The sequence below is a fragment of the Carassius auratus genome, chromosome 30, assembly GCF_003368295.1.
Source record: "Carassius auratus strain Wakin chromosome 30, ASM336829v1, whole genome shotgun sequence".
Lineage (NCBI taxonomy): Eukaryota > Metazoa > Chordata > Actinopteri > Cypriniformes > Cyprinidae > Carassius > Carassius auratus.
Genome location: NC_039272.1, coordinates 24,407,007 through 24,431,359, shown reverse-complemented (window position 1 = coordinate 24,431,359; position 24,353 = coordinate 24,407,007). Strand labels below are relative to the sequence as shown.

The 24,353-nt window shown below is 38.2% G+C and overlaps 1 protein-coding gene across 1 annotated transcript in view; it reads right to left on the bottom strand.

Annotated features, from left to right (window-relative positions):
- Window positions 1-8,836: 8,836 nt before the first annotated feature.
- The window catches only part of LOC113049753 (uncharacterized), a 29,667-nt gene continuing 14,150 nt past the window's right edge, over window positions 8,837-24,353 (bottom strand). The window contains exons 3-4 of the mRNA XM_026212362.1: window positions 10,469-10,550; window positions 8,837-10,146 (exon numbers count right to left, since the gene is read on the bottom strand). Coding sequence (XP_026068147.1) covers window positions 8,903-10,146; window positions 10,469-10,550 — 1,326 coding nt within the window. The 3' untranslated portion in view covers window positions 8,837-8,902. The remainder of the gene's footprint in view (window positions 10,147-10,468; window positions 10,551-24,353) is intronic.

Genomic DNA, 24,353 nt, shown 5'->3' with positions numbered 1-24,353 from the left:
AAAGCTAATGACGAAGAACTTTAAACTCTCTTAAAAGTACAGACACCTGCTGTTCCTTCTGGGCTTGGTGCCATCTGTGGCCTTGTTCACCCAGTGAGCCTAAAACCTCAACATCTCCACCATGTGTTGTAAGCCTAGTCTCTGAGCATCATCTACAGGCCTGTTGTTGAACCTGTCTCTTTGCTGTCATTTCAGAGAAAAATGAAATAATGATGCTTTAAATACAGGTACAGTGGTGCTTTTATATACCTACACAACCAAAAGTTGTCACAGTGTCTGGTCTGTGTTTCCACTAGTGGTCTCACTTCCCTATATCCACCCCACTGCAGGCACTACATTTCCCACGCCTTGTCCCTTCATCACGGTTAATCGCACACCTGTTAATTGCACTCAGCTGTCTCCACTGTTATCTTCTTCACCTATCTACATAAACCGGTCTGTTTTCTATCCTTTTTTCATCACACGGGTTTCTCATGTTTCCTTGTGTTTTTCATTTTTCTTGTTTTTTGGACTGCTTTCATTGTTTTTGACCTCGTGCCTGTTTTGGATTTTGGATTTCCAATAAAACACTGCTATTGGATCTCTCGTTTCGTATGTGTATTCTTGACAGAAGGACTCCATAAGGTCCAGATCCAGTGGTGTGCGATTTCGTATCCGTTCCCCAACCACCATAGAGGGGCGGATGGGGAGACTGTCAAACCTAACCACCCTCCGTCAGAAGGGGAGTGAGGTGGGTGGTTTGGCTCAGGTCTTTTGGACAATGGCAGTGGGGCTGGGGTATAATGATGAGGCCCTGAAGGACCTATTCAACGACTGCCTGGATGAGCCTTTGCCGGGGTGGGAAATGAAGGGGCTGGAGATCCTGGACTTTTGGGTTTTCATCAGTTACCTTCAACATCGTAGTCAATGGGATACACAGACCACACCCGTCTCTCCAGACATGATGGCTGCCGGCCCAGCACCACTGCACAAGATGGCAGCCACAGGTGAGTCAGATCCCCGTTGCCCTTCCAGAGTCGAGTCAGGTCCCCGTTGACCCTCCATAGTCAGGTCAAGTCACCATTAACACTCATGAGTCAAGCACTACCACAGGTAGACCTCAGGAGTCAGGAGTTGATCTTCCTGGGCAAGGTCAAGTCACTATGGATCTACCAGAGCCTCTTAACGTCTCTGCTGAACTACCAGAGCCTCTCCACGTCTCTGCTGAACTACCAGAGCCTCTCCACGTCTCTGCTGAACTACCAGAGCCTCTCCACGACTCTGCTGAACTACCAGAGCCTCTCCACGTCTCTGCTGAACTACCAGATCCTCTCCACGTCTCTGCTGAACTACCAGAGCCTCTCCACGTCTCTGCTGAACTACCAGAGCCTCTCCACGTCTCTGCTGAACTACCAGAGCCTCTCCACGACTCTGCTGAACTACCAGAGCCTCTCCACGTCTCTGCTGAACTACCAGAGCCTCTCCACGTCTCTGCTGAACTACCAGAGCCTCTCCACGTCTCTGCTGAACTACCAGAGCCTCTCCACGTCTCTGTTGAACTACCAGAGCCTCTCCATGTCTCTGCTGAACTACCAGAGCCTCTACACGTCTCTGCTGAACTACCAGAGCCTCTCCACGTCTCTGCTGAACTACCAGAGCCTCTCCACATCTCTGTTGAACTACCAGAGCCTCTCCATGTCTCTGCTGAACTACAAGAGCCTCTACACGTCTCTGCTGAACTACCAGAGCCTCTCCACGTCTCTGCTGAACTACCAGAGCCTCTCCACGTCTCTGCTGAACTACCAGAGCCTCTTCACGTCTCTGCTGAACTACCAGAGCCTCTCCACGTCTCTGCTGAATTACCAGAGCCTCTTCATGTCTCTGTGGAACTTCCAGAGCCTCGTCACATCTCAGCCAAACTTCCTGAGCGCTCATCCTATCCTGTCAGGGCCATGGAGGCCATCCAGGAACTCACTGCCTGTCCTGTCATGGCCATGGAGACCATCTACCATCTCCTCAGGGCCACGGAGGCCACCCTTAACCTGTTCATGTTCTCTATTTCAGGCTTACCTAACCAGACTTGCTCTCCTGTGCCATCGATCCCACTGTGGTGGTCTTCTGCACCGCCCTAGTAGGATTCTATCTCTACCGCATGGCTCTGGTGGTCCTCTGCGCCGCCCTGGTGGGCTTCTGTCTCAACCGCACAGTTGTGGTGGTCTTCGGCGCCACCCTGGTGGGCTTCTGTCTCGTCTGCTCGGCTGTGGTAGTACTCTGCACCGCCCTGGTGGGCCTCTGTCTTGACCGCAGGGCGGTGGTGGTTCTCTGCACTGCCCTGGTGGGCATCAGTCACGTCTGCTCGGCTGTGGTGGGCTCCAGCTCCATCTGCGCCATCCCGGTGGGCTCCAGTCCACCTGCTCCACCCTGAATTCCTGCCCTGTCTGCGCTGTCCTGGGACCCTGAACTTTCAGTTCCCTCCTGGCCTCTTTGTTTTGTTTTTGTTTTGTTTTTTCCACCTCTGTTTCCCTCTATGGACCTGGCCATCCCCCTTATCCTCCACCAGTCCACCTCCCTTCTGTCTCTGTGTTCCTTGGTTTGTTCTTGTGTTCGGTGGAGCATCTGGTAGCTGCTCCTTAGAGGAGGGGGTAATGTCACAGTGTCTGGTCTCTGTTTCCCTGGGTGTCCACTACAGTGTTTGGAATAACGCTTATTTTTTCAGTAATGGGGTAATGTAATTAATTACTTTTCCCATCGTTATAACGCCGTTAACATTACTGGACGTTAAATGCTGTGCGTTACTATGCATTAATTGAATAAACTGTATAATCCGAACGCACCCCTGGCTCACACAGCTAGTGAGGAGGTGGGTTAATAACGAGATAAGCGATTATGATTGGCTAAGGCAGAGTCATGTGTTTCATGGTAGCCAATCAGAGCCAGTGTTTTTACGCACATGCCAGCACACGCGCCAGCTGCGCCAAACACACACACGCAACAGCTAAACAGATTCGCAGCAGCAAAGATAGCGAGTCAGGAGCAATCCGATGAAAAGTTGGCATTTTCAAGGTGGAGATATAAGCACTACTTCAAATTCATTGTGGTCAAAGGCAAACACGTGCATGTAATGTGTGTATTATGTCCAGGAGCGAAGACTTTGTCGACATCCTTTGTAAGCAACTCTAATTTAATGAAGCATCTCACAACGACACACGCACCTACAAAGCTAGTGGCCAAAAAACACTTTTCTTACAAAGATAATACTTGAAGTGCAGGATAAAACTCTTGCTGTCTGCTGACGTGCAAAAAATATCAAAAGTTATGTACGAACACCTGTCTATTCTACTCATTTCAACTGACTTGTTAAAACTGCTCAAAAAATACAAATTCTTTGACATATAGCAACTTTTTTTTTTAAACAGTAACGCAAATAGTTACTTTCCCTGGTAACGAGTTACTTCTATTATAGAGTAATTCAGTTACTAACTCAGTTACTTTTTGGAACAAGTAGTGAGTAACTACAACTAATTATTTTTTTAAAGTAACGTTCCTAACAGTGATCCACTAGTGGTCTCACTTCCCCATAGGCACCCCACTGCAGGCACTACATTTCCCACAAGCCTTGTCCCTTCATCACGGTTAATTGCACACCTGCTAATTTCACTCAGCTGTCTTTACTTTCATTGTCTTCATCTATCTATATAAACCGGTCTGTTTTCTATCTGTTCATGAAGTCCTTGTTTTCCGTCACCCAGCTTTCTCATGTTCCCTTGTGTTTTTCTTGTTTTTTGGACTGCTTTAATTGGTTTTGACCTCCTGCCTGTTTTGGATTTTGATTTTGGATTTCCCATTAAACACTGCTATTGGATCTCTCGTTTTGTGTGTGCATTCATGACAGAAGTAAGGACACATCTGGCTTTCTCATGACCTTAAAGGGAAACCATTATGCACAATCTACTTTGGGCATAAATGTGTGTTTGCAGTGTGTGAACACAACCACCCTACAATGATAAAAATCCACCCGCTCCTCATTTTTGAATCCCCCACTAGGCCTGCCTTTTTGATTCTCATGCAGTGTGACGTCACAGTGTATAGGGCCGGGCCACGGGGGTTGATTGACAGCTCTGCATTGCTATAGTTTCCACGCTCAGCGGCTGTTCGCTGTCCTCCATTTTCTCTGCACTCCAGCAGCTGTAACATCATCAATGTCAAAGCAATCCCGATGCTATGTGTTTGGATGCAAGACTGAACATAAGAGTCTTAATTTTCTCCAAACATCTGAGCCGCTGAGGATGCTGTGGATTACTTTAATCTTTCAAGGTAATGCACCTCAAAATCTACGTAAATATGTGTATCGCTCCAGACTCCTTTGTGAATGTTATGTCATTATAGTGCTTAGCGTTTTAACAGTATTTGTGTGCATACATTAAGTATTTTTTTTTATCAGCTCTTTTTTTTTAGACACAACCCAAAAATGACATTTTCCAGCTGTTATAATGATCTATGGCTGCACTATTAATCAAACAAATCGATTGTCATGCACATTTACACAGTAAAGCCGGTTCTGTTATTAGCAGTAAAATCTTCATCACCTGCTTTCAGGTGGAGCAGCATCTACTACACAGAGCCGTAGTTCTCTGATAAGTTATGTCAAATCACCTTCATAATCACAGATGATATTATCTTAAGATGTCAGATGTTTGTGTCTCTTCTCAGTGAATTACGGCTCTGTGTAGTAAATGCTGCTCCATCTTAAACCATGTGAAAATACCACATTTAATAACATATTTTGAGTGTTTGAAATAAATCCTTCTATGAGATGATGTGGCTTCTTAAACAGAATAATTAAGGCACACAATATTTCACTGTAATCTAAGCAGTGATAATGGCCATGTCGATTAGCATTTCCTTATGAATATACTTTACTATGATGAAAATTGAAAAATTTTCTTTGCGATTTAATTTCAATTAATTGTACGGGAACTGCTTTAAGACTGATAGAAAACCTAGCATGAATCTTGTTGTTTTGATAAGTGTTTTGATAACTTGATATTATTCTAATGTATTGGCCAAAAAATGTCCCACTGATCTATATATGTTCTGTATTATAGATCAGTGATGTGTCCAAACTTTTGAGAGATGAACCAGTGTTTGAAATTCTTTATGTCCATATACCTCAAGACCGGATCCATTGCGGATAAAGAACTTAAACATTTCATGTTGATCGCTACACACCGCCTTAAGTAAATGAAAAAAGATGAGCCAGGCTTAGATGCTTATCATAGGAATAAGATTTACTTAACATCTCTGAGAAAACCTCACCACATGTTGGGGAGTTCGACCGTGAGCATCAGAAACATTAAAACTGACTCCAGCCTTCTTCAACACCTCCATCTGTTCTGAGTCTCCAAGGAATGCAAGACTGAAAAAACACAATCTATATTAAGAAGACATTGATATTGGTTAACATGTTCATCGGACATGTTCATTTTATCAAGTGCCCTCTTAGGTGAAATTAACTTCTGTATAAAAACATAATCCCTCTTACCAGCACATCTCAACGCCAAGTTCCTCTGAGGATTTTTCCAAACGTGCCCCTGCAGAAATTAACAGCTCCACCGCCTTCAAACTCCAAGTGATTTAAAAGGTTAATCAGTAAACATGAGCATGCAACAGGGTTGGAAATTAATAGGGGATTGGGGCAAAAAAAATGTAACCCTGCATACATTTCTGTTGCAATTGATATGGTCTGGTCACATTGCATCATGTCTTTGTGGTTTTTTTTTAGTTTTTGTTTTTTTTGCAACATTTAATTTTTAACTAATCATATATTTCTGTTGAACTGAATTCTGCACTGTCATAAATTCTTTCATTATAAACCACACAGGAAAATTCATTGCATGTAATTCTTTGCACAGTGTAGACCGCTTCAATGATTCTAAAATGAGTTTTTTCAAGTGTGTATAATTTGCATTAGATTCAGAATTCTTCATTGTTTTATGATTGCTTTCTGTAATTAATTTCCTCCCCGTGTAAATAGTGGTTTTGTTTTTCAAGTTACTGAAAAAAGTAATATAAAGTCTTGATTTTCTAATGCAAAAAAAAAACAATCAATGTTTAGAAGTGCTTCTTAACCGTAAAGCCAGAGTTTAATGGGCTGTTTCCCCAAACACAAAAACATGTTTTGCATGTAATCTATTAGTCAACATTAATAATCATTCTTACAATATCAAGAGCAATAATCAACAACAAAAATGTAGTCATAAAATTGCAGCCCTACCATGTAAGGAGTTCCTATTTTTTTATATAAATTTATATCCTTTATGTAGTCTATTTACTGTATATTATGCATTTATAGTGAAAATACATGTAAGCCATATTTGAGCAACAAAAAAACAGTCCGTGTGTATGTGGTTTCTGTTCAACCTTTGCAGTAAAAAGATGGCATTTGTTTTGGTATATTATTCTGATATATGTAAGTAAATGATTATATTTAACTAATATAAAAACAACACAGAAACAATTAGTTAGGTAATTATAAAAACTGCCCATACAAAGGCAATAAATGCCCATTGAAATCAGTTCCAGAGGGCAAATATTCCCCCTTAAATGGATAAGTTCATTTCGTTATGCAATGTAGATCCAGTAAAACACAAAATGTGAAGTACTTGCAGCATGTGGCATCTCGAACAGTCAGTGTTATTCACATCTCCAGACATCAGCACCCTGCCATAAGAAAAATCCCACAAATGCACATTTATGGAAATTGTAATATATTAAAAAGCTAGTTATGTACTTGTTTTAAACATTACTTTGTGTAATATACCCTTTAAGCCCACACTTTTTTGTTATTTTTATTTCCATACTTTTACACTGATTAAAATTAATATTAAAAGATAAATATTATTTTTATGAATACTTCAATGTTTTATTGGTCAATATATGAACAACAGATGAATGCATGTATGTGTATTTATTTATGTACACATGTAACATACACATTTTATGTAAACACTTTTATTTTGGATGCGATTAATTGCAATTAATCTGTTTGAGAGCACTGATAGATAGAGTCCAGTTTCTGATTATATAAATCAAATTTGTTAACACCAATTAATGTTTAAAACAAGTACATACCTTTTTAATATGCATGAGGTGGTCGAACCATCTTCGACATGATGCTATATTCATAAAAAGTTTCTAAAACCAGGTCAGGTGAAACTATAAAACAAAGCATTTGTCTAGTCCTTTAACTTGCATTCCAGGCTGACATTTGTATTATGCAGGTTAGACCTAGACTAACTTACCATTTAATATCTTATTTAGGGTTCTTAATACCTCACTTAATACTGCTGATACAAATAAGGAATCAAAAAGATTTACTTCTTTTCTATGTGTAGTATGTAATGATGTACTCAAGAGACCACTGGGAATGAACTAACTGCAAACTAGAGATGCAGATCTGGTTCAAATGGAAGTGACATACCAGAGATACCTTATGGCAAATATCAAAAGTGAGATTGAAGAGTACACTTTAGTCCCTCTGCTGCACATCATAATAGTACAGACATGACAGGAAACAGTAGCACTAACCCTCCTCACGTTATTTGTCCCAAACCAGCCGAGGAGAGGAGAGGATGCTACAGCAGACCAATATCTAACAATTTCATCAGGGATCTCTTTTCTTGACATATGAACTCCCATAATGAACGAATAATATGCTAGTCACACAGGTTAGTAAAGGTCAAGCATAACTCGTGTACTCGTGAATGGAGCTTGGGAAGCTACGTCACTGCGCATTGCATTCTGGGTAGTCACAGCCATTATTAGGGACAAGTTCATCAGCCGTCATTGAATTAGTACACCGCAATAATAAATAGGAATAATAATGGACCGAATAATGATCAAGTGTAAGATTACATATAAAGAAAAACTCAACAAGGAAGCAAAGTTGTGGTAACTTTATTTTACTCTAAAATCAAGACAATCAATGAACTCGATCCGTACGAACACAGAGAGTGGTACGATGATCTCAACGAGCTACACCACGTTACTTTCCCTGTGTATTTGTTTTACTTTGCTCAAATGTGTACGCACTGACAATACAAACAATTAAAACATTATAAATCTCTCGAGGCCCACCTGCAATTTACAAAAGGATGGGTGTAGGACCTTCAGATTTTCCGCGTCAACAAGCAGAAAATGGTTGTTCGCACAAAGATATGTAATAAAACGCACATTTCTGACACATCAGTAGCACATTTTGGTCATGAGAGGTTTATTTTACTTACTGTTTATCTATCTGTCTGCCCATGGTCTGTGTGTGTGTGTGTCTAACGTTATCTATCTCTCTAACGTGAGGCCTGTTCATATAACATGATTATAGATATTTGGTTTTGAACTCTCAACACCTTAATGATCCTCAGCTCCAGTGGCCAAGTAGAGTGTGCACATGCATGTTAAATCATTTTTTAACTTTTTTTGTTTTTTTTTACTTATTGCCTTACCTGTGGTCTTGATACTTGTTTAACTAATTACCTTTTATGTGTTACACTGCCTCTTTACCTGTTTTGTATGTTATATGTGTTACTGTAAACTGTACACATTTACCTCAGTGTGTTATCATGCACAAATACCGAATTTATTCATTTTTTCAGTTTATTATTGTAACCGGTGGTATGCAATATGCATTACACTGATAATGCAGGATATGATGTTCACGCATAGGTAACGTTTATTAATGTAAGGCTGTCAAATAGATTAATCACATCTAAAATAAAAGTTATTTATATAACGTAGGTTTGTGTATATTCATATGTGTGTGTGTGTGTGTGTGTGCTTAAATATACACAGTACACAAACATTGATAAACACAAACTTTTATTTTGGATCTGATTTAATGGTGATCAAATCTTTTGACAGCCCTAGTTTATGGTTTCATGGCAACGCTGGGGCACATATTAGTCAAGGCACAGCATACAGTCACGATCTTGTCCAGGAAGGTCATGTCTTCACCTTGACATGGGAGTACCATGCTGACTGGTACAATTCCATTGAGTATGTTGTACTTTGTGCGTACACATCCAATCATCCTCTCCACATGAACCTTGAGGTGAGCTATCCGGTGTGTTTCCTCCACATCTTTTGCTTCCAGCTGGCTGCATCCTCTTGTGGATGCAGGTATTTTCACTTCTGCACACACGAGTCCAACACTGTCTTTGATGTCCATTCCACATTCTGCCAACACCAAGTCCCCAGGCAATAGTTTATTAAGAAGGCCACTATTCTCAGTCACATGCTTGTCACTGACATCACCTTCCCACCCTTGGGAAATGAAAGAGATCGATCCTCGTGGTGTAATACCAATGAGATATTTAAGGGTGTGCCGTTGTTTGTAGTGGGAAAATGTCTGTGCTCTAGCTTTGAAATTTGATGCTCTTTCAATGCGAATTTCAAAGCAGTCCACAATAACTGCTACTTGACTCCCAAAAGCCTCTACAAAGTGATGTGGCATGGTGGCCTGCAAGCAATGTCTCTCTGGCCAGTGCACCAAGGGTTTGAGATGACTAAACATTGAACCTATGGTATCTCTGAATGTTGTGGACACAGTCTTTCGATCCACAGAGAAGAGGTATGCAATGTGCTGAATTGGGAGATTCAGCCTGAGGCGCATCAGTGTTGAAAGGAGCATCTGAAAAGGTGAGAGTTTTCGGCCGGTCTGTGGCAGGCAGGGAACAAGCTGTGTCAGCACACCCATCAGAAGCGCTAGACATGGAAGCCCAGTGTAGTACTTCACCTTTGCATCATCATCTTTAAAAGAATCCTCATCCATTCTCTTTTGGGCGAGCTCTTCCTTCAGTCTCCTGTTCTCCTCCAGCAAACGTTTATATTCAGCACGCCTGCATCTACAAAGATGGCATTCCTGCTGTTCTGCAGTGTTTTCATTTGAGTCTGTGTCATCCATTTGTGAAGCATCATCTGCTGTCGAAGCTTCATCCGTCTGGCCAGCTACATCTAATGGTGCAGGTGCAGCTTGATCCCCTGTGACAGCTTGCAGTCTCCTTGTACTCCGGTTAAACTGCACTGAGTGTGTTGCTTTAACTTCTGTGTGCCTGAGATGTGATGATGGTACCCAGTCAGGATCGCAGTCCAGCATTTCATCGGTGGGTTTGCCTAAAAAAAAAAAAAGATCAAATTATTCCATTGGTTATGTAGTTATTCAGCCAGTTAACAGTGTTTGTCAATATTGCGGGTAAAGATGACTCAAACAGAAAGCAAAGGGCTTTACTGAATAATGAATCAGAGCAAAACAATGTAGGGCAGACACAAGAACACAACCAAAGAAAACAGAAGATGCGAGCGTATGGTGAGGAAATGAACACTCAACACAGACAAGAGTGCATGCACATTGACAAAAAAACAATACACACCAGTGTCAGGGCTCTTTCACATGAACCAGACCAAAGCTAGTCGTAAAAAAAACAACTTAACTTACCTTTGTGTAAATGACGTGAACAAACGAGCGTGTTTTGGGAAATGTTGTTGAAGGTGATGGTTTTCTTTCTTACTGCTGCTACCCAAGACATGCGACGCCGCTTTGTTTGGTGACGTTTCCAGGTGGGAAAGCTGAAAAATCAAACTCCATTTGAAATTCTTTTTCCATGCCGGTCATGAGTACGATCATGGAAGTTAATTACACAACAAGCTTTCGCCATTGTTACATATTTTTAGCTGTACAAAGCAAACAAAACGTTATATCATCATTCCAACATAGTAAACACAGCAGCATCCATGTCCCCAAGTCCCAAAATGCATTGCGTTGCTGACATCACATTCCCAGAATATATACACTGGCGCTAAAATTACTGAGTGCGAGTTCACGTTTCTTGCATTTGTTGAACTTTTCTTACATTTATTTTTATTTTTATTATATCAACAAACAAGCAAATTAATAGCTTGAATAGCTTTTTATTTAATCTTTGTGTATACAATTACGAAAATTTAAGATGGACAACCGATTATTTTTCTGCTGAACAGAGGAATCAATTTATAAATGAAATCTCTCAACAAACTTTTAGCTGAAAATATAACATGTAAAACTATAAATGTAATTGTTTACTGTATCATTTAAAATTAGTTTTTCTTTAAAACTTCAAGTTTTAGTCCAGTTTAAATATAAGAGATTTGCCAGTTTTAATTGCTTAAAGCTGCGGTAGGTAACTTTTGACGCTCTAACGCAGTGGTTCCCAAACTGGGGTGCGTGCACCCCTAGTGGTGCGCAGACTAACCACCAGGAGTGCGCAAGAAAATGTTTGTAATGGCGGGGAAAAAGATTGCTCTTTATTTTTTTATGTATTTAACTGAGGTAAACATTACATGCAAAAGTTTTATTAAGAAATAAAATTTCACATTACATTACTATAAATTACAATTGATTTAATTTCATTTTACAAGCACGTTTGTGTCACAATAGCCCCGCCCTGTTCTTTTAGTTCTTATTAAGTGCTTATTAAGTCACTTACTACATTCAACAGAATGGACACCTGGGGCCGGATTCACAAAAATCTTCTTAAGAAATAAATTAAAATAATAAAACGTTCTCAAATATATGCTTAAGAACATCTTAATTTTTTTTCTTAAGAGGAAAATAACAGCCGTTATCTGAATAAATACATGTTGCTGCTAAACTCACTCCTGTAGATTACCCTAATTATCATAATCATAAGCACGCACAAGACTGTATATTTTTGTTGCGACTTTGAATGGCGCTCAGCTTCATGTTTTTAATGCGGCCTGTTTTCGAACAGTTACTTTTAAAATAGCCTGTCTTAAGCTGCAGCAATATGTTTCATTAATTTTTGTGTCGTGTTTTTGCGTTTTCATCTGAGTGAACGCTTCTGGTATTTTAGTCCGCGCTTCTACAGCAAATGCATCCTGCGCACTCATATGCACCGAATATTGCCAAAGATGATGTATTAATAAGCTAAAATTAACCCTGACTGGTTTCAGGGTTGCTAATGAGTTTTGAAGTCAGCAAAAAGCAGCGTCACACACAGGCTAATCATGAGCGATCATGTTTACATTAACAGTCATCGCTGTCCCTTCAGAAAACTTGTGCACATCTCTAGTCCTCCTATGTATTATATGTAGCTGTTGCTGTAATGTTCAAATATAACAATTAATTTCAAATAACCTAATAAATTCATTAAATAATTATTATTATTTGGATTTAAGACAAGTCTGGGGCTGTCCTAAATTTAAGAAGATTATCTTCAACAATCTTAAGAAAAGATAAGAATATTCTTAAGATGAATTTTTTGGGAATACAAAATATCCTTAACTTTTTTCTAAAGTTAAAAAATAAGAAGAAAATGTAAGTTGAGAAGAAATTTCTTCTTAAGAATGTTTCGTGAATCCAGGTTAAGAACGGGCACTTTAAAGAAATTAAATATTTATATGTATGTATTTATATTTATAATGTATTTATAACAGTTTTTTTATGTTTTCTAATCTACAGTGGATATATGTATTTGGTTATTGCAAATAAAAATGTGAAGTTTAACAAAACTTTCATCCATTACCCTGAATTTTGATGATCTGTGTGCAAACATGCAGGCCCATCCATCTCACAAAAAAAGGAAGTGATCTTTTATTATTATTATGTTTTCTAATTTACAGTGAATATTTGTATTTAGTTATTGCAATAAAAAATGTGAAATCTAACCAGAGTAAGGTGTTGGGGGGTGCTTGACAGGTGCCAAACACTAGAAAGGGGTGCATGCTGCAAAAAGTTTGGGAACCACTGATCTAGCGGTTAATAAACAGAACTGCTTGCGTCTTGCGGAAGAACATTGTAGCCGGAACTACTTCTCTCTGTTTATGTCTATGAAGAATCACAAAGGCACTGTGGGTTACTCCGCCGCGGTATCCCCGAAGCAATCTAAAATAGTCAGAATATAAACACTTATTATAGGTGCACCCTAGTGATTCAGGACAGGCTAAAAACACGGTTTGGAAAATGGATTCATGGTGTACTCGCTTATTATATACATTTTTCTACATTTTTAACACAAACAAAGTTACGGACCGCAGCTCTGATTGGTTATTTCTTAACGGGAGCAGATGGCTTACTGCAAATGGCAACAGGACCACTGGGTGGAGCCAGAGGAGCTTGATTTTTTCACAGATTATCGGTCTCATATTCTACTGTCATGACATAATGACAGGTTTAACAAATATGTAAAAAAATATATTTTTACAAAAGTTACCAACTGCAGCTTTAAAGGTACAGGAAGGAAGCAAAATTGCAGTAACTATTTAGAAAATCATGGATTTAACGGATGAGGTAAAGTTGTGTTTGATGTTATCATTTTATCATATTGAATTAGACAGGTGTCCTGACATTTTATCCTACCCTGTCAGATTTTCCTACGCGGGTTTACTGCGCACGCGCACATCAATATCGCGTCCTTTGTCTCATGCTAAACAACGATATTTAATGTATCTGCATTACTGTAAGGGTAGGTTTAGGGCTGGGGTAGGTGTAGACTTTAATAAAAACGCAATCTAATTGGTAGAAAATAATATTTATTGTTGGTTTCCTGTAACTGTATGCCTTTTAGCTACAACCGTGAATATAACACATACTTACTGTATTTGCAGTACTGTAAGGGTATGATTAGGGTTGTGGTAGGTGTAGACGTTAATAAACCATAACTTTACAGTAGAATTTTCGTTGTGGAATTGCACTACCCACTGTTTTGGTGGGAGGTAGGAAAATCTGACAGTGTAGGACAAATCAACAGAACACCGGAGTAATGGAAGGTTAATTATGGCTAAATTATGATAACTACACTGTAGCTGCTACAGTAACAGTAACAAAATCTATCCAATACTGGATTTTGTAAGTGCCTGGAAAAGACAATTTTCACATGCCACCATTACATATTTCATCATGCTATATTGCAATACAATACAGAAAATATAGTTTGACAGTAAATTATCAAATGAATAGGGCTTGGGCGCCGCGTTGCATTCTGGGAGCCATGTTGATGGCCTTGCGAATGTAAATATACAGCAAGTTGAACTAGAAGAAGCAGAGTTGGGAGAAAGGTTGTGGGCTTTATAGTGATATGCTACTGATTACTGTTTAGTCAGATGATATAAAAACGATTACATACATATGAAGTAACATACAAAATCAATGCAAAGACACGATGCCCTGCATTTGGCTTGTATTGCCCATAATACTAATCTTGTTGATCGTTATAATAACATGTTTTCTGTAAAGATACAAATCAAAACAACTCACCTTTCCAGTAAAACACAAGCGAGATCGGCATCTCTTTCTAGTTGAAGATTTTCGCGAAGCTCTCTCCATCTAGAAAATGCAACACCGATATTGATCCTCGCTCTTTCTCTCCTCTTGTCCCAAACTCTTCTTGGGTCATCTGGTTGACCCGTACGCTTACGTTTACGGGAGCTGTCCTTGTCGACAGAACCAGGGGCAGATGGTAAACAGTAATTATGTTCCATAAATAAGTAACACAATCCACCATAAAACGTGCAAGAAAAAGTAAATAAGGAACTGCTTGAAGCAAGCTAGTGGTTTGCTGGACGTTAGACACTACTAAGCCTTTGTCCAGGACACTGTAACTCAGTCATGTGTTTTCTACGTCAGTAAAGGCGGTAACAAAGGGTAACTAGCGTCATTGACAGGCGACTGCACTGCCCCGTGTTACCATAGACAGTAAAAGAAATGGACACAAGAGACCCCATTGGATTCAATGGAGACAAGTGAAGTCGATTAGAAGCACACACTACCTGGGGGTCGAGCGTACTGCGCAGACTCAAACTGAGCTTCATGGCGTAAATGTCACGTGAGCAACCTGCAAGTCTTCTAATCGCTGTGCCAAGAGAAATCTGAATCTCACCCACCGAATCTTGCAGACGTTGTTGAATAATTTTGTCCCGTTGCTTCTATGGACTCTCTATGGGCTTCTCCCTTGACTTTATGCCTCCACGTCCCCCTGATAGCCTCATAGACAGTAAAAGATTGCCTGCGAGCTTCTCCTCCTGTCTATACGGTAATTTCTCTACTGTGCTACAGAGAGTGTCGCAGGTCATGACGCAATCGTTAGCCTAATTTTACAAAAACTGCTTCTACGGGGCCACAACGTAAGATACAAGGTAATGGTGCCTTTTATACATTTTTGTGTTTCTTTAGAAATAACAAAAGGACAAATGGAGTCTTTAAACGCCTCAGATGTAAAGTTATTCGCTTTCAAAGTGACGCAGAAATGAATGGGAGTCAATGGAATGCTAACAGCAGGTGGGGGTCCGCTAGCCAATGGCGGCGCCCAGGGCTGCTTCAATAAAATATGAAACCCTGCCCCTCTGCGTGTTACTATGCTTGTTTGAGATGAGCAAATTATGTGCAGAACGCAGCCAGACCCTCTTGATCACCAGGGGGGCAGGGTTTCATATTTGCTAGAATATTTACATTGGCCAGCGGCCCACCGGGAAAAGTCCCGGTGCTCCAGGTGGCCAGTCCGCCCCTGCCTGATGTTGTTGACACTGTGCGTCGGTTAGGGAGGAGAGGTGACAACACAAAACCTCGCGCCGTTATCATGCAGTCCTCACGGATTATCCGCGATGCCTTATGGAAAGCTGCACAGTTTCTCAAAGACATCAACCTGCGCTTCGCTGAGGATCTGACTTCGCTGGACCGGGAGAGACGGAAGAGCTTGTGACCGAGAGTGAGAGAGGCGAGGGCTGCTGGAAAAAATGGCTTATTATGAAGGAGCGCGTGCGTTTATTGAAGGTGTGGAGATTACTTTGTGAGTTCCATCGTGATGATCGTGTAAGATGATGACTGTTAACTGTCACTATGGCGTTTCATCTATCGTCCTACTAAAGCTGGACCTTTAAATTGTTCAGTTAAGCTCTGTTCATCTCAGCTTTTTTCTCAGTTTTGACTTTTTGCCTTTGTTTTGAATCGTGTTAACAGCTGTTCATTGCTGTTCGTTTTTTCAATGTCAGTATAGTTCATTTCTCTTAATTCCAGGGGTCTAAGAAACAATGTGAAGCGCAAAGCCCTCTTTTTCTTTGTTAAAAACCATGGATCAGGCTTTTGCTTTTTTCAAGAAACCCGTTCCACACAGGACGATGTTAAATTTTTGAGGTCCCAGTGGGGCAGTGATATATGGATGTCTCACGCACAGAGCGATCAGCATTCAGCAGATGTCACCATTTATATATAAAAAAAAAAAAAAGTTTGCTGTTGAGATTCTACACGTTGACAGTGATCCAAAGGGTCATTTTCTCTTATTAGTGCTTTCACTTGGTCAGACCATCTCAGTGTTATTAAATGTTTATGGGTACAATTCTTCTATAGAAAATATCACTTTAATGGAAAATATCAGTGAAAATACAGTACTGGTTAAATACCCCAATGCTGTTGTTATTTTAGGTGGGGATTTCAATATGGGTTTAAACAGTGATTTAGATAGGTTTCCCCCTAGAGCTGCTTCTATAAGTCCTATTATGTATAATTTCATGTCACGTTTTTGTGTTGTTGATATATGGAGAGAAATGTAAAAAAAAAAAAAAATTAAAGAAATTTAAATGTATCCACAGCAGAGACTCTATACGTGGAGCATCAAGGACCGCTCTAAGCAGTCCCGAATAGATTACTGGCTCATTTCTCAAAGCCTAAGAAATAGTTGTAAATCAGTCAGCATTCATGCTACACCTCTTACAGATCACAGTGCAGTCTCTCTTAGGCTTTGTCTTTCTGCATCCCTTGATCTCAGCTCGATTGGAAATTGAACAGTTCTCTTCTCCATTTTGAAGATGTTAAGAAGAATATCGCATTATTGATTGAGCAGCACTGGAGACGGGCTTTAGTGTTAGATTCATACTGTTGCTAGTGGGAGCTGTTAAAGTTTGAAACTATAGTAAATACTTTAGAAAACTCGGTAGTAATTTAGCTAAACTTAAGAGAGCAGAAGAAAATAAGGTGGTGTCTAAAATTGCAATACTTTCTTCTAAACCCCCAGAGTTGTTTTCTGAATCTGGTAAGCTTGAGTATGCTGACCTGGAGTCTAAATTAGATGAGATGTACACTTATAGAGTCTAGGAACATGACGTCAGCAATGCAATGCATTCTGGGACTTTAGGACACGGACGCTGCTGTGTGTATTGGATTGGATTGATAATAGACTGTTTTGTTTGCTCTCTACAGCTAAAAAATAAGTTACAATGGTAAAACCTTGTTGTGTAATTAACTGCCATACTCGTACTCATGAAAATAAAAATAATGTGAATGGAGTGCGATTTTTCAGCTTTCCCGCTGGAAAACCGCACCTTGATCTCAGGTCTCCGAGTTAACAAGCGGGGTCACATAGATTGGTTAGCAGCAGTAAGAAGGAAAAGAAGGATTGTCCCTTTGGTCTGATATATACACACGTATGTATGTGCATTTATATATATATATATATATATATATATATATATACAGAAATGTACGTTATATAAACAACTTTTTTTTTTGGATGTGACTTAACGTTACATTAAATGTTACCTATGCATGAACCACATCTCCTGCATTAACAGTGTTATGCATATTGCATACCACCTGTTACAGTAATAAACGGCAAAATTGATCAATTCTGTATCTCTTTATTTGTGCATCATAACACACTGAGGTTAATTTGTACAGTTTACAATAACGCATATTAAAAAGTAAAGGGGCCGTGTAACTCGCTCGTTGACGCGGAAAATGTGTAGGTTCTGCACCCATCCATTTGTAAATTGCAGGTGAGACTCATGAGATTTATCATTTTTAAACTGATCAGAGGTGTACGCTCTGACACTACAAACAAGGTTAGAAAACACATTGGGGAAGGTTACGAGCGGCAGCTCTTTAAGATCATCCGACCACTCTTTGTGTTCGTGCAGATTGAGTTCGTTGATTGTCTTGATTTTTTTCTAAATACCACATCTTTGCTTCCTTGTTGAGTTTTTCTTTATATGTAATCTTACACTTGATCTGTATGTCATGTCACTTTCACTTTCACTTTTACTGATAAGCGTGTCCCCAAAAATGGCCGCAACTGCCCAGAATGCAATGTGCAGTGACGTAGTTTCCCAAGCTCTATAGGGCACAGAGTGCTTATATTAGATCTAGACAAAAATGGCTGGAGGAGGGAGAATGTAACACAGCATATTTTTTCAGATTAGAAATGAATCGCGTAAGTACTTCACTAATTGAAACTCTTAATATTGAGGGGACAGTCACAAATAATCCTCAGTCAATTGCACATTTCTGTGCTAAATTTTACAGTAATCTGTATATAAAAAAAACATATTTTCGGAAGAGGCAGCCCATACTTTTCTGGAGTCTGTTAAAGATTGTAAGACTATCTCAAGCCATGACAGAAATCTCTGTGATAGTGAAATTACTTTATCTGAAGTTAGTAACTCAATTCTAGAACTTAAAAACAATAAATCTGGCTTACCGCAGAGTTTTATAAACAGTTCTTTAAAGAACTGTCTCCTTTTTTACTTAAGGTTTTTGAAGAAAGCATACACGACTCTCACTCAAGGCTTAATTACTTTAATTCCGAAGCCTAAAAATTATTTACTCTTAATTGACAATTGGCATCCCATTTCTCTGCTTAACAGTGATTATACAATTTTAGCTATTATGTTTGCTAAAAGACTAAAATCTGTATTGGGATCTGTTATAGATGAGACCCGATCTCTTTTTTTTTTAACAAAAGACACATTGTTAACAATATAAGGTTGATTTTTGATTTATTAGATTATTCAGACTTTATTCAGAAGGACAGCTTCATTCTTTTCTTAGATTTCTATAAGGCTTTCGATTCTTTAGAGCACCAATTTATTATTAATTAATTAGATAAATTTGGTTTTGGGGACATGTTTTGCCGAGTAATTAAAACCCTTTACAATAATGGAAATGCTTCGATTAAATTAAAGAATGGCACTTCACCGAGGTTTAGTTTATCCAGAGGAGTGAGACAAGGTTGTCCCCTTTCTCCCTATTTATTTCTTCTTTGTGTGCAGCTACTGTCAACTTTTGTATGTGAAAGTGTACTCGGGGTATCCGTGTAGCAGATCGAGAAATATTTATAAGTCAATTAGCAGATGACACCACCTTATTTATGAGAGATGCTTCCCAAATCTCTATAGCAATTAATAATATAAAACTGTTCTCTGAAGCTTCGGGACTTACTCTAAACACAAGTAAATGTGAATTAATGTCTATTAAAGATTGTACAGCACTCACTTTTTATAATATTTCAGTTAAATCTGAGAATTACATATTTAAGCATTATGATAACTAAAAATCAAGATAAAAGATGTACATTCAAGTTTGATCCGTTTATAATAAAAGCCCAAAGAAGATTCAATGCATGGTTGCAGAGAGACTTGAGCTTGAGAGGCAGAATACGGCGGATGGCATCTCCAGGCTTACATACTCTGCACTCTCTCTATATGGACAAAATTTGTAAATCAGTTGATAAAATCAACTGGAAAGACTAATTGGAAAAACAAAATCCATTATGTTATGAAGTCTGTATTAATGAACACGTATGAGAATGGTGGGTTGAATTTTCTTGATTTCTCTTCTTTGAACAACACTTTCAAAATTAATTGGATTAGACAGTTTTTGTGTAATCCATACTCAATCTGGAATTTTATCCCCAATTACCATTTTATTCCAAATTAGGTGGTTTCACTTTCCTATTGATCTGTAATTATAATATTGCTAGAATCCCTTACAATTTATCTAAATTTCACAAACAGGGATTACTTGCACGGTCATTAATCTTTAAGCACAATTTCTCCCCTCACCGGTACTTCATTTGGAACAATCAAGACATTGTATATAAGAGAAAATCTTTGTTTTTTAGTAATTGGTTTGAGAAAAACATTCTGATTGTTTCCCAGTTATTTAACTCAGAAGGTCTTCTTTAAGTTATTAATTTTTTTATGCAAATTTAATTTTCCAGTAACTCCCAAAGAATTCTCCATTGTCATAGATGCTATTCCTAAAGGAGCTGTTATGCTTTTAAGGGACTCTGTTAGATCATCCAGCACTTTACCTATTTCTTTACACCCATTTGAAATCCCACACTGAAAAAAGTAATAAGTAAATTTACTTAATTTTTATTTGGCAAGTTTTTGCACAAGCATTTTTCAAGTAAATTTAACACATTTGGAAATTAAGTAAATCTACTTAACTAAGTTAAGTAAAAAAAATAAAATAATAATAAGTACATTTTATTGAGTAAAATTCAATTAAATAATATTAAATTAATGCATTTAGCAGACACTTTTATCCAAAGCAACTTACAGTGCATTCAGGCTGACAATTTTCACCTATCATGTGTTCCCGGGGAATCGAACCCCCAAACTTGCACTTGCTAATGCAATGTTCTACCACTGAGCTACAGGAACACTTCAAGAGCTTGTGAAAAATAAGTGAAAATTTCACTTACTTACTTTTTTATTTTGGAAAAGTTTTTACACTAACAAAAAACCCGAAACAGATATTCTAGAAATTTCTAAATGTAAAATAATTTTTTTTTCAAAACAGTTTTATCAAATGAGGGTAAATAAGTCTCTCACTTCTGTCCCTCAAAAGCTCAAAAGCCCAGAAGAAATGCCATCAGATGTTAACCTGTACCTAGGTGTAGATTGTTATACTTTATATCGGTGATGATAATCATCAATTATTGAACTGTACAGAGTCTACCCTCTGATGAAATAGGTGTTGTGTAATTTGATTGATTATAGTAAAAGTGATACTGAGAGCAAGTGGTTCTGTGATAATCAGTTAATCTGAATGACTTTTCAAACAGTTTGGTCTTCTACGGTGTCAAACAGTCACACAAAGACATCAATAATCAGATTATGAACCTCAACAATGGTGACCAAAAAAAATGCTGCAGAGCATGCTGGGAGCCATGGATGAGTTCTGTACTACAATAGTACCCAGAATGCATTGCAGCATGTTTTTTCGTCACCATTGTAGAGGTTAATATTCTGATTTTTAATGTCTGTGTTTGACCAACTGACATAGAAGAAAAATGTATGTGTACAAAAGTGTTTAGAAAGTCATTTTTATATTAATTGATTATCACAGAATCACTGGCTCTTAATGTCACTTTTACTAGAATCACTTCAACTAATTACACAACACCTACTTCATCAGAGATTAGACTCCATACAGACAAATAATTGATGATTATCATCACCAATATAAAGTATAACAATCTACACCTAGGTACAGGTTAACACTTACTTCTTCTGGGCCTTTGAGTTATAACAAATGTGTTTTAGAAACACACGGTTATAACAGCCAGAGAAAAGACTAAGACAGCAATCAAGGGTCAAGAGCCCAACTAAAGCAAACACTGATCTCTAACATGGTTACTTCAAATGAAACAATAAATCAACATCTAAACCTTAGTTCATTCTCAATAAGATCTTCTGTAGACGTCTGACAGAAATAAAGTCAGTCTGGTTATTAATAAGTGGAGCTGGTGATGCTGTTTGTGGGGTTGTTTAATCAGATCTTGAAAGATTTCATGTATTTTATTTCAGTTGATTTCATCTAAGGCTGTGTCTGAAGTCAGTTGTAGTAGTTCTTGTGTTTCTCTTTTCTTCAGTGATTCTGTTTTTTAACAGCAGCTGTTCATCACTAATGCTCAATCAGCACTTAGTTAATCAATTAATTACTTAAATGCAAAGTTTTAAAACTTACATGGTTTAAATCAAGGCAATCTGTTTACTCAAACGGTTTGAGTAAAGTTTACTTATCGGGTTTTACAGTGCAGTAGGAAAACTATGCTTTTTGTCACATCCTTCATTACGTAACTATAAGATTAGATCACTTTTTCAAAAGGAGCTTGTAACAACTCTATATGTGGTGTCTTATTGGAGGAATGTGGTTGATCATATTGATTGGAAAAAAGTATGGACTCTGTCTTCAAAATACATAACAAACAAGGTTAGAGAAATCTCATTCAAATTATTACACAGATTTTACCCAGTGTTTTCTGAAAAGATTTAAATCGGACATAGATACAAGCTGTTCTTTTTGTGGTGACCCTAATGAAACTGATATGCATATTAGAGGCTGACATTTTTTCGGGAATCCCACGGGTCACGGGATTCCCGTGGGATTCCTGCAGGATGGGAGTCATCTTTGCTATTAATCACGGGATTTGGACGGTACAGGATAAATGGTTAACGGGAGCAGACGGGAGCGGGAATCAACCAATAGCAAAGACGACAAAAAAAGAAAAAAGTAAATGCACCATTTTGTAGTTTCCTTTTAATACGCCTACAATGTAACGCAATTAAAAAATAACTACACGACCCAGCCGTCCCAGACATATAACTAAGATGGACTCATTATGCAAGAGCATAATTAATGAAAATCGTTAACATGTAATTAAAAAAAATAAAAATGTAAACTATAAATGTATTGTTTACTCAACAATAAATGAGTAAAATGCAGCTTTATGTGCTGTTTGGGTTTATTAAACTATTGTAGACATGGAGTGAACTATGTACTGTTTTTCTTTTATTTGCTGTATTCCATTTTCTGGAGAAAATCTAGAAACGGGCTCAGCAGCTGGTCCAAAACAGGATGGAGAGCAGATTAAATCAAATTCTATGTATGAACTAAACACTAGTTGAAGAAAAAAATATATGGGAGCGGTACAGGAGCGGGAGTCAGTTTAAACAGGAGCGGGATGGGAGTGGGAGTCAATTTACCAGGAGCGGGATGGGATGGGATTATTTTTTAAACTTTGGTCTGGGAGTGGGACGGGACAAGATTTATTTCTATGGGAGTGGGACGGGACAGGAGTGAAAATCCACTCCCGTGTCATCCTCTAATGCATATCTTTTGGGATTGTCCTCACACACAGCTATTTTGGATTGAATTCTCTAGTGTTATCAATCGCAGTGTGCTCCATGGTTTCTCTCTGCTTTTTAAGGATGTACTGTTTGGCTTCTTAAATATACCAAAAGATAAAATTAATGAATAATTTTATTATTAACCTATTATTACTTCTTGCAAAATTTCATATTCATCACAGTAAATTCACTCGTCAAAATCCTTTATATATTGTTTTTGAAAAAGAGGTTCAACAGTATGTCCAAACTATTTCATCTTCCAAGAATATCAAAGCTTGTAAAACAATTAATTTATTATTTGTAATTTATTTTGTTTTGGTTTTGTATTGTTTACTGTTGCATATGTCTATAAATGATGTTTTGCATGTAATGTCACCTCTTTGCACGTGATGATATTACCTGTATTTGTATCTTTGGTACCTTGGCAATAATAAAAAGAGGATCTTTCCTAATCACTGACATTATCACACTGTGTACTGCGCATGCGTCGCTCAGTGTTCGTCCATTAGCGTCATCGCTGCTGGTTTTTAAACAGGATGAACGCGCCACCAGCATTCAAGTCGTTTTTAATCATCACAATTAAAAGAACCAAAGACTTAAACTACTTCAGTCTGTGTGCAATTAATTTATTTATACACCAGTTTCAAAATTTGAGTTGAACTACTGAAATAAATGAACTTTTTCACTACATTCTAATTTATTGAGATGCACCTGTATTTCACATTTAAGAAGTTCTTCTGTTTCAGTACATATGATCCACACAATTATTAGTGAATGTGAACTTTTGTGTTGAGGAATCTGTGATGTATATTCCAGAAATGTATTTTTTTTATTATTATTTATTTATTGTAGGTTGCCATCAAAGACAAACAAGAGGGAATAGAATGAAGACCATCACACTCCACTGGAACACAACAACTGATTCACTATGGACTGAACTGTAAATCTTGAACCCGGTTTCTGTAATGGGTTACAATATTCCCATTTATGTGTTTTCATGAAATATTATGAGGTCAGTTGACAAGTTCTCATAATGAATAATAAGAGATCTTTACCAGCTTATAACAAAATAATTTCCTATTCATTGTCCCACTCATTTGTGATGTAGTTTATCTTTTGTTATTAAGAAATTTACTTTTGTAATGAAATACAATGACTTGCATTTATTTGAATCTCAACATTGTGGCTTGATTGTGGCTTTGTGGGTTTGTTAACCTGGTAGCTTTCAATGTAGGAACTGTTTTGGACCTTCAGATGTTTAGAAGGGGACGTATTAAAATGATGCACAAATGTAACTGGATGGCTACTGGAGGGCTACTGGAGAGATGGAGAATATTAACTGTGGTTAAATAAGAACATGTCTGAGATGTGGGGTAGGGGAGTCTAAACAATATTTACTACAGAAGAACGAGCTGGCG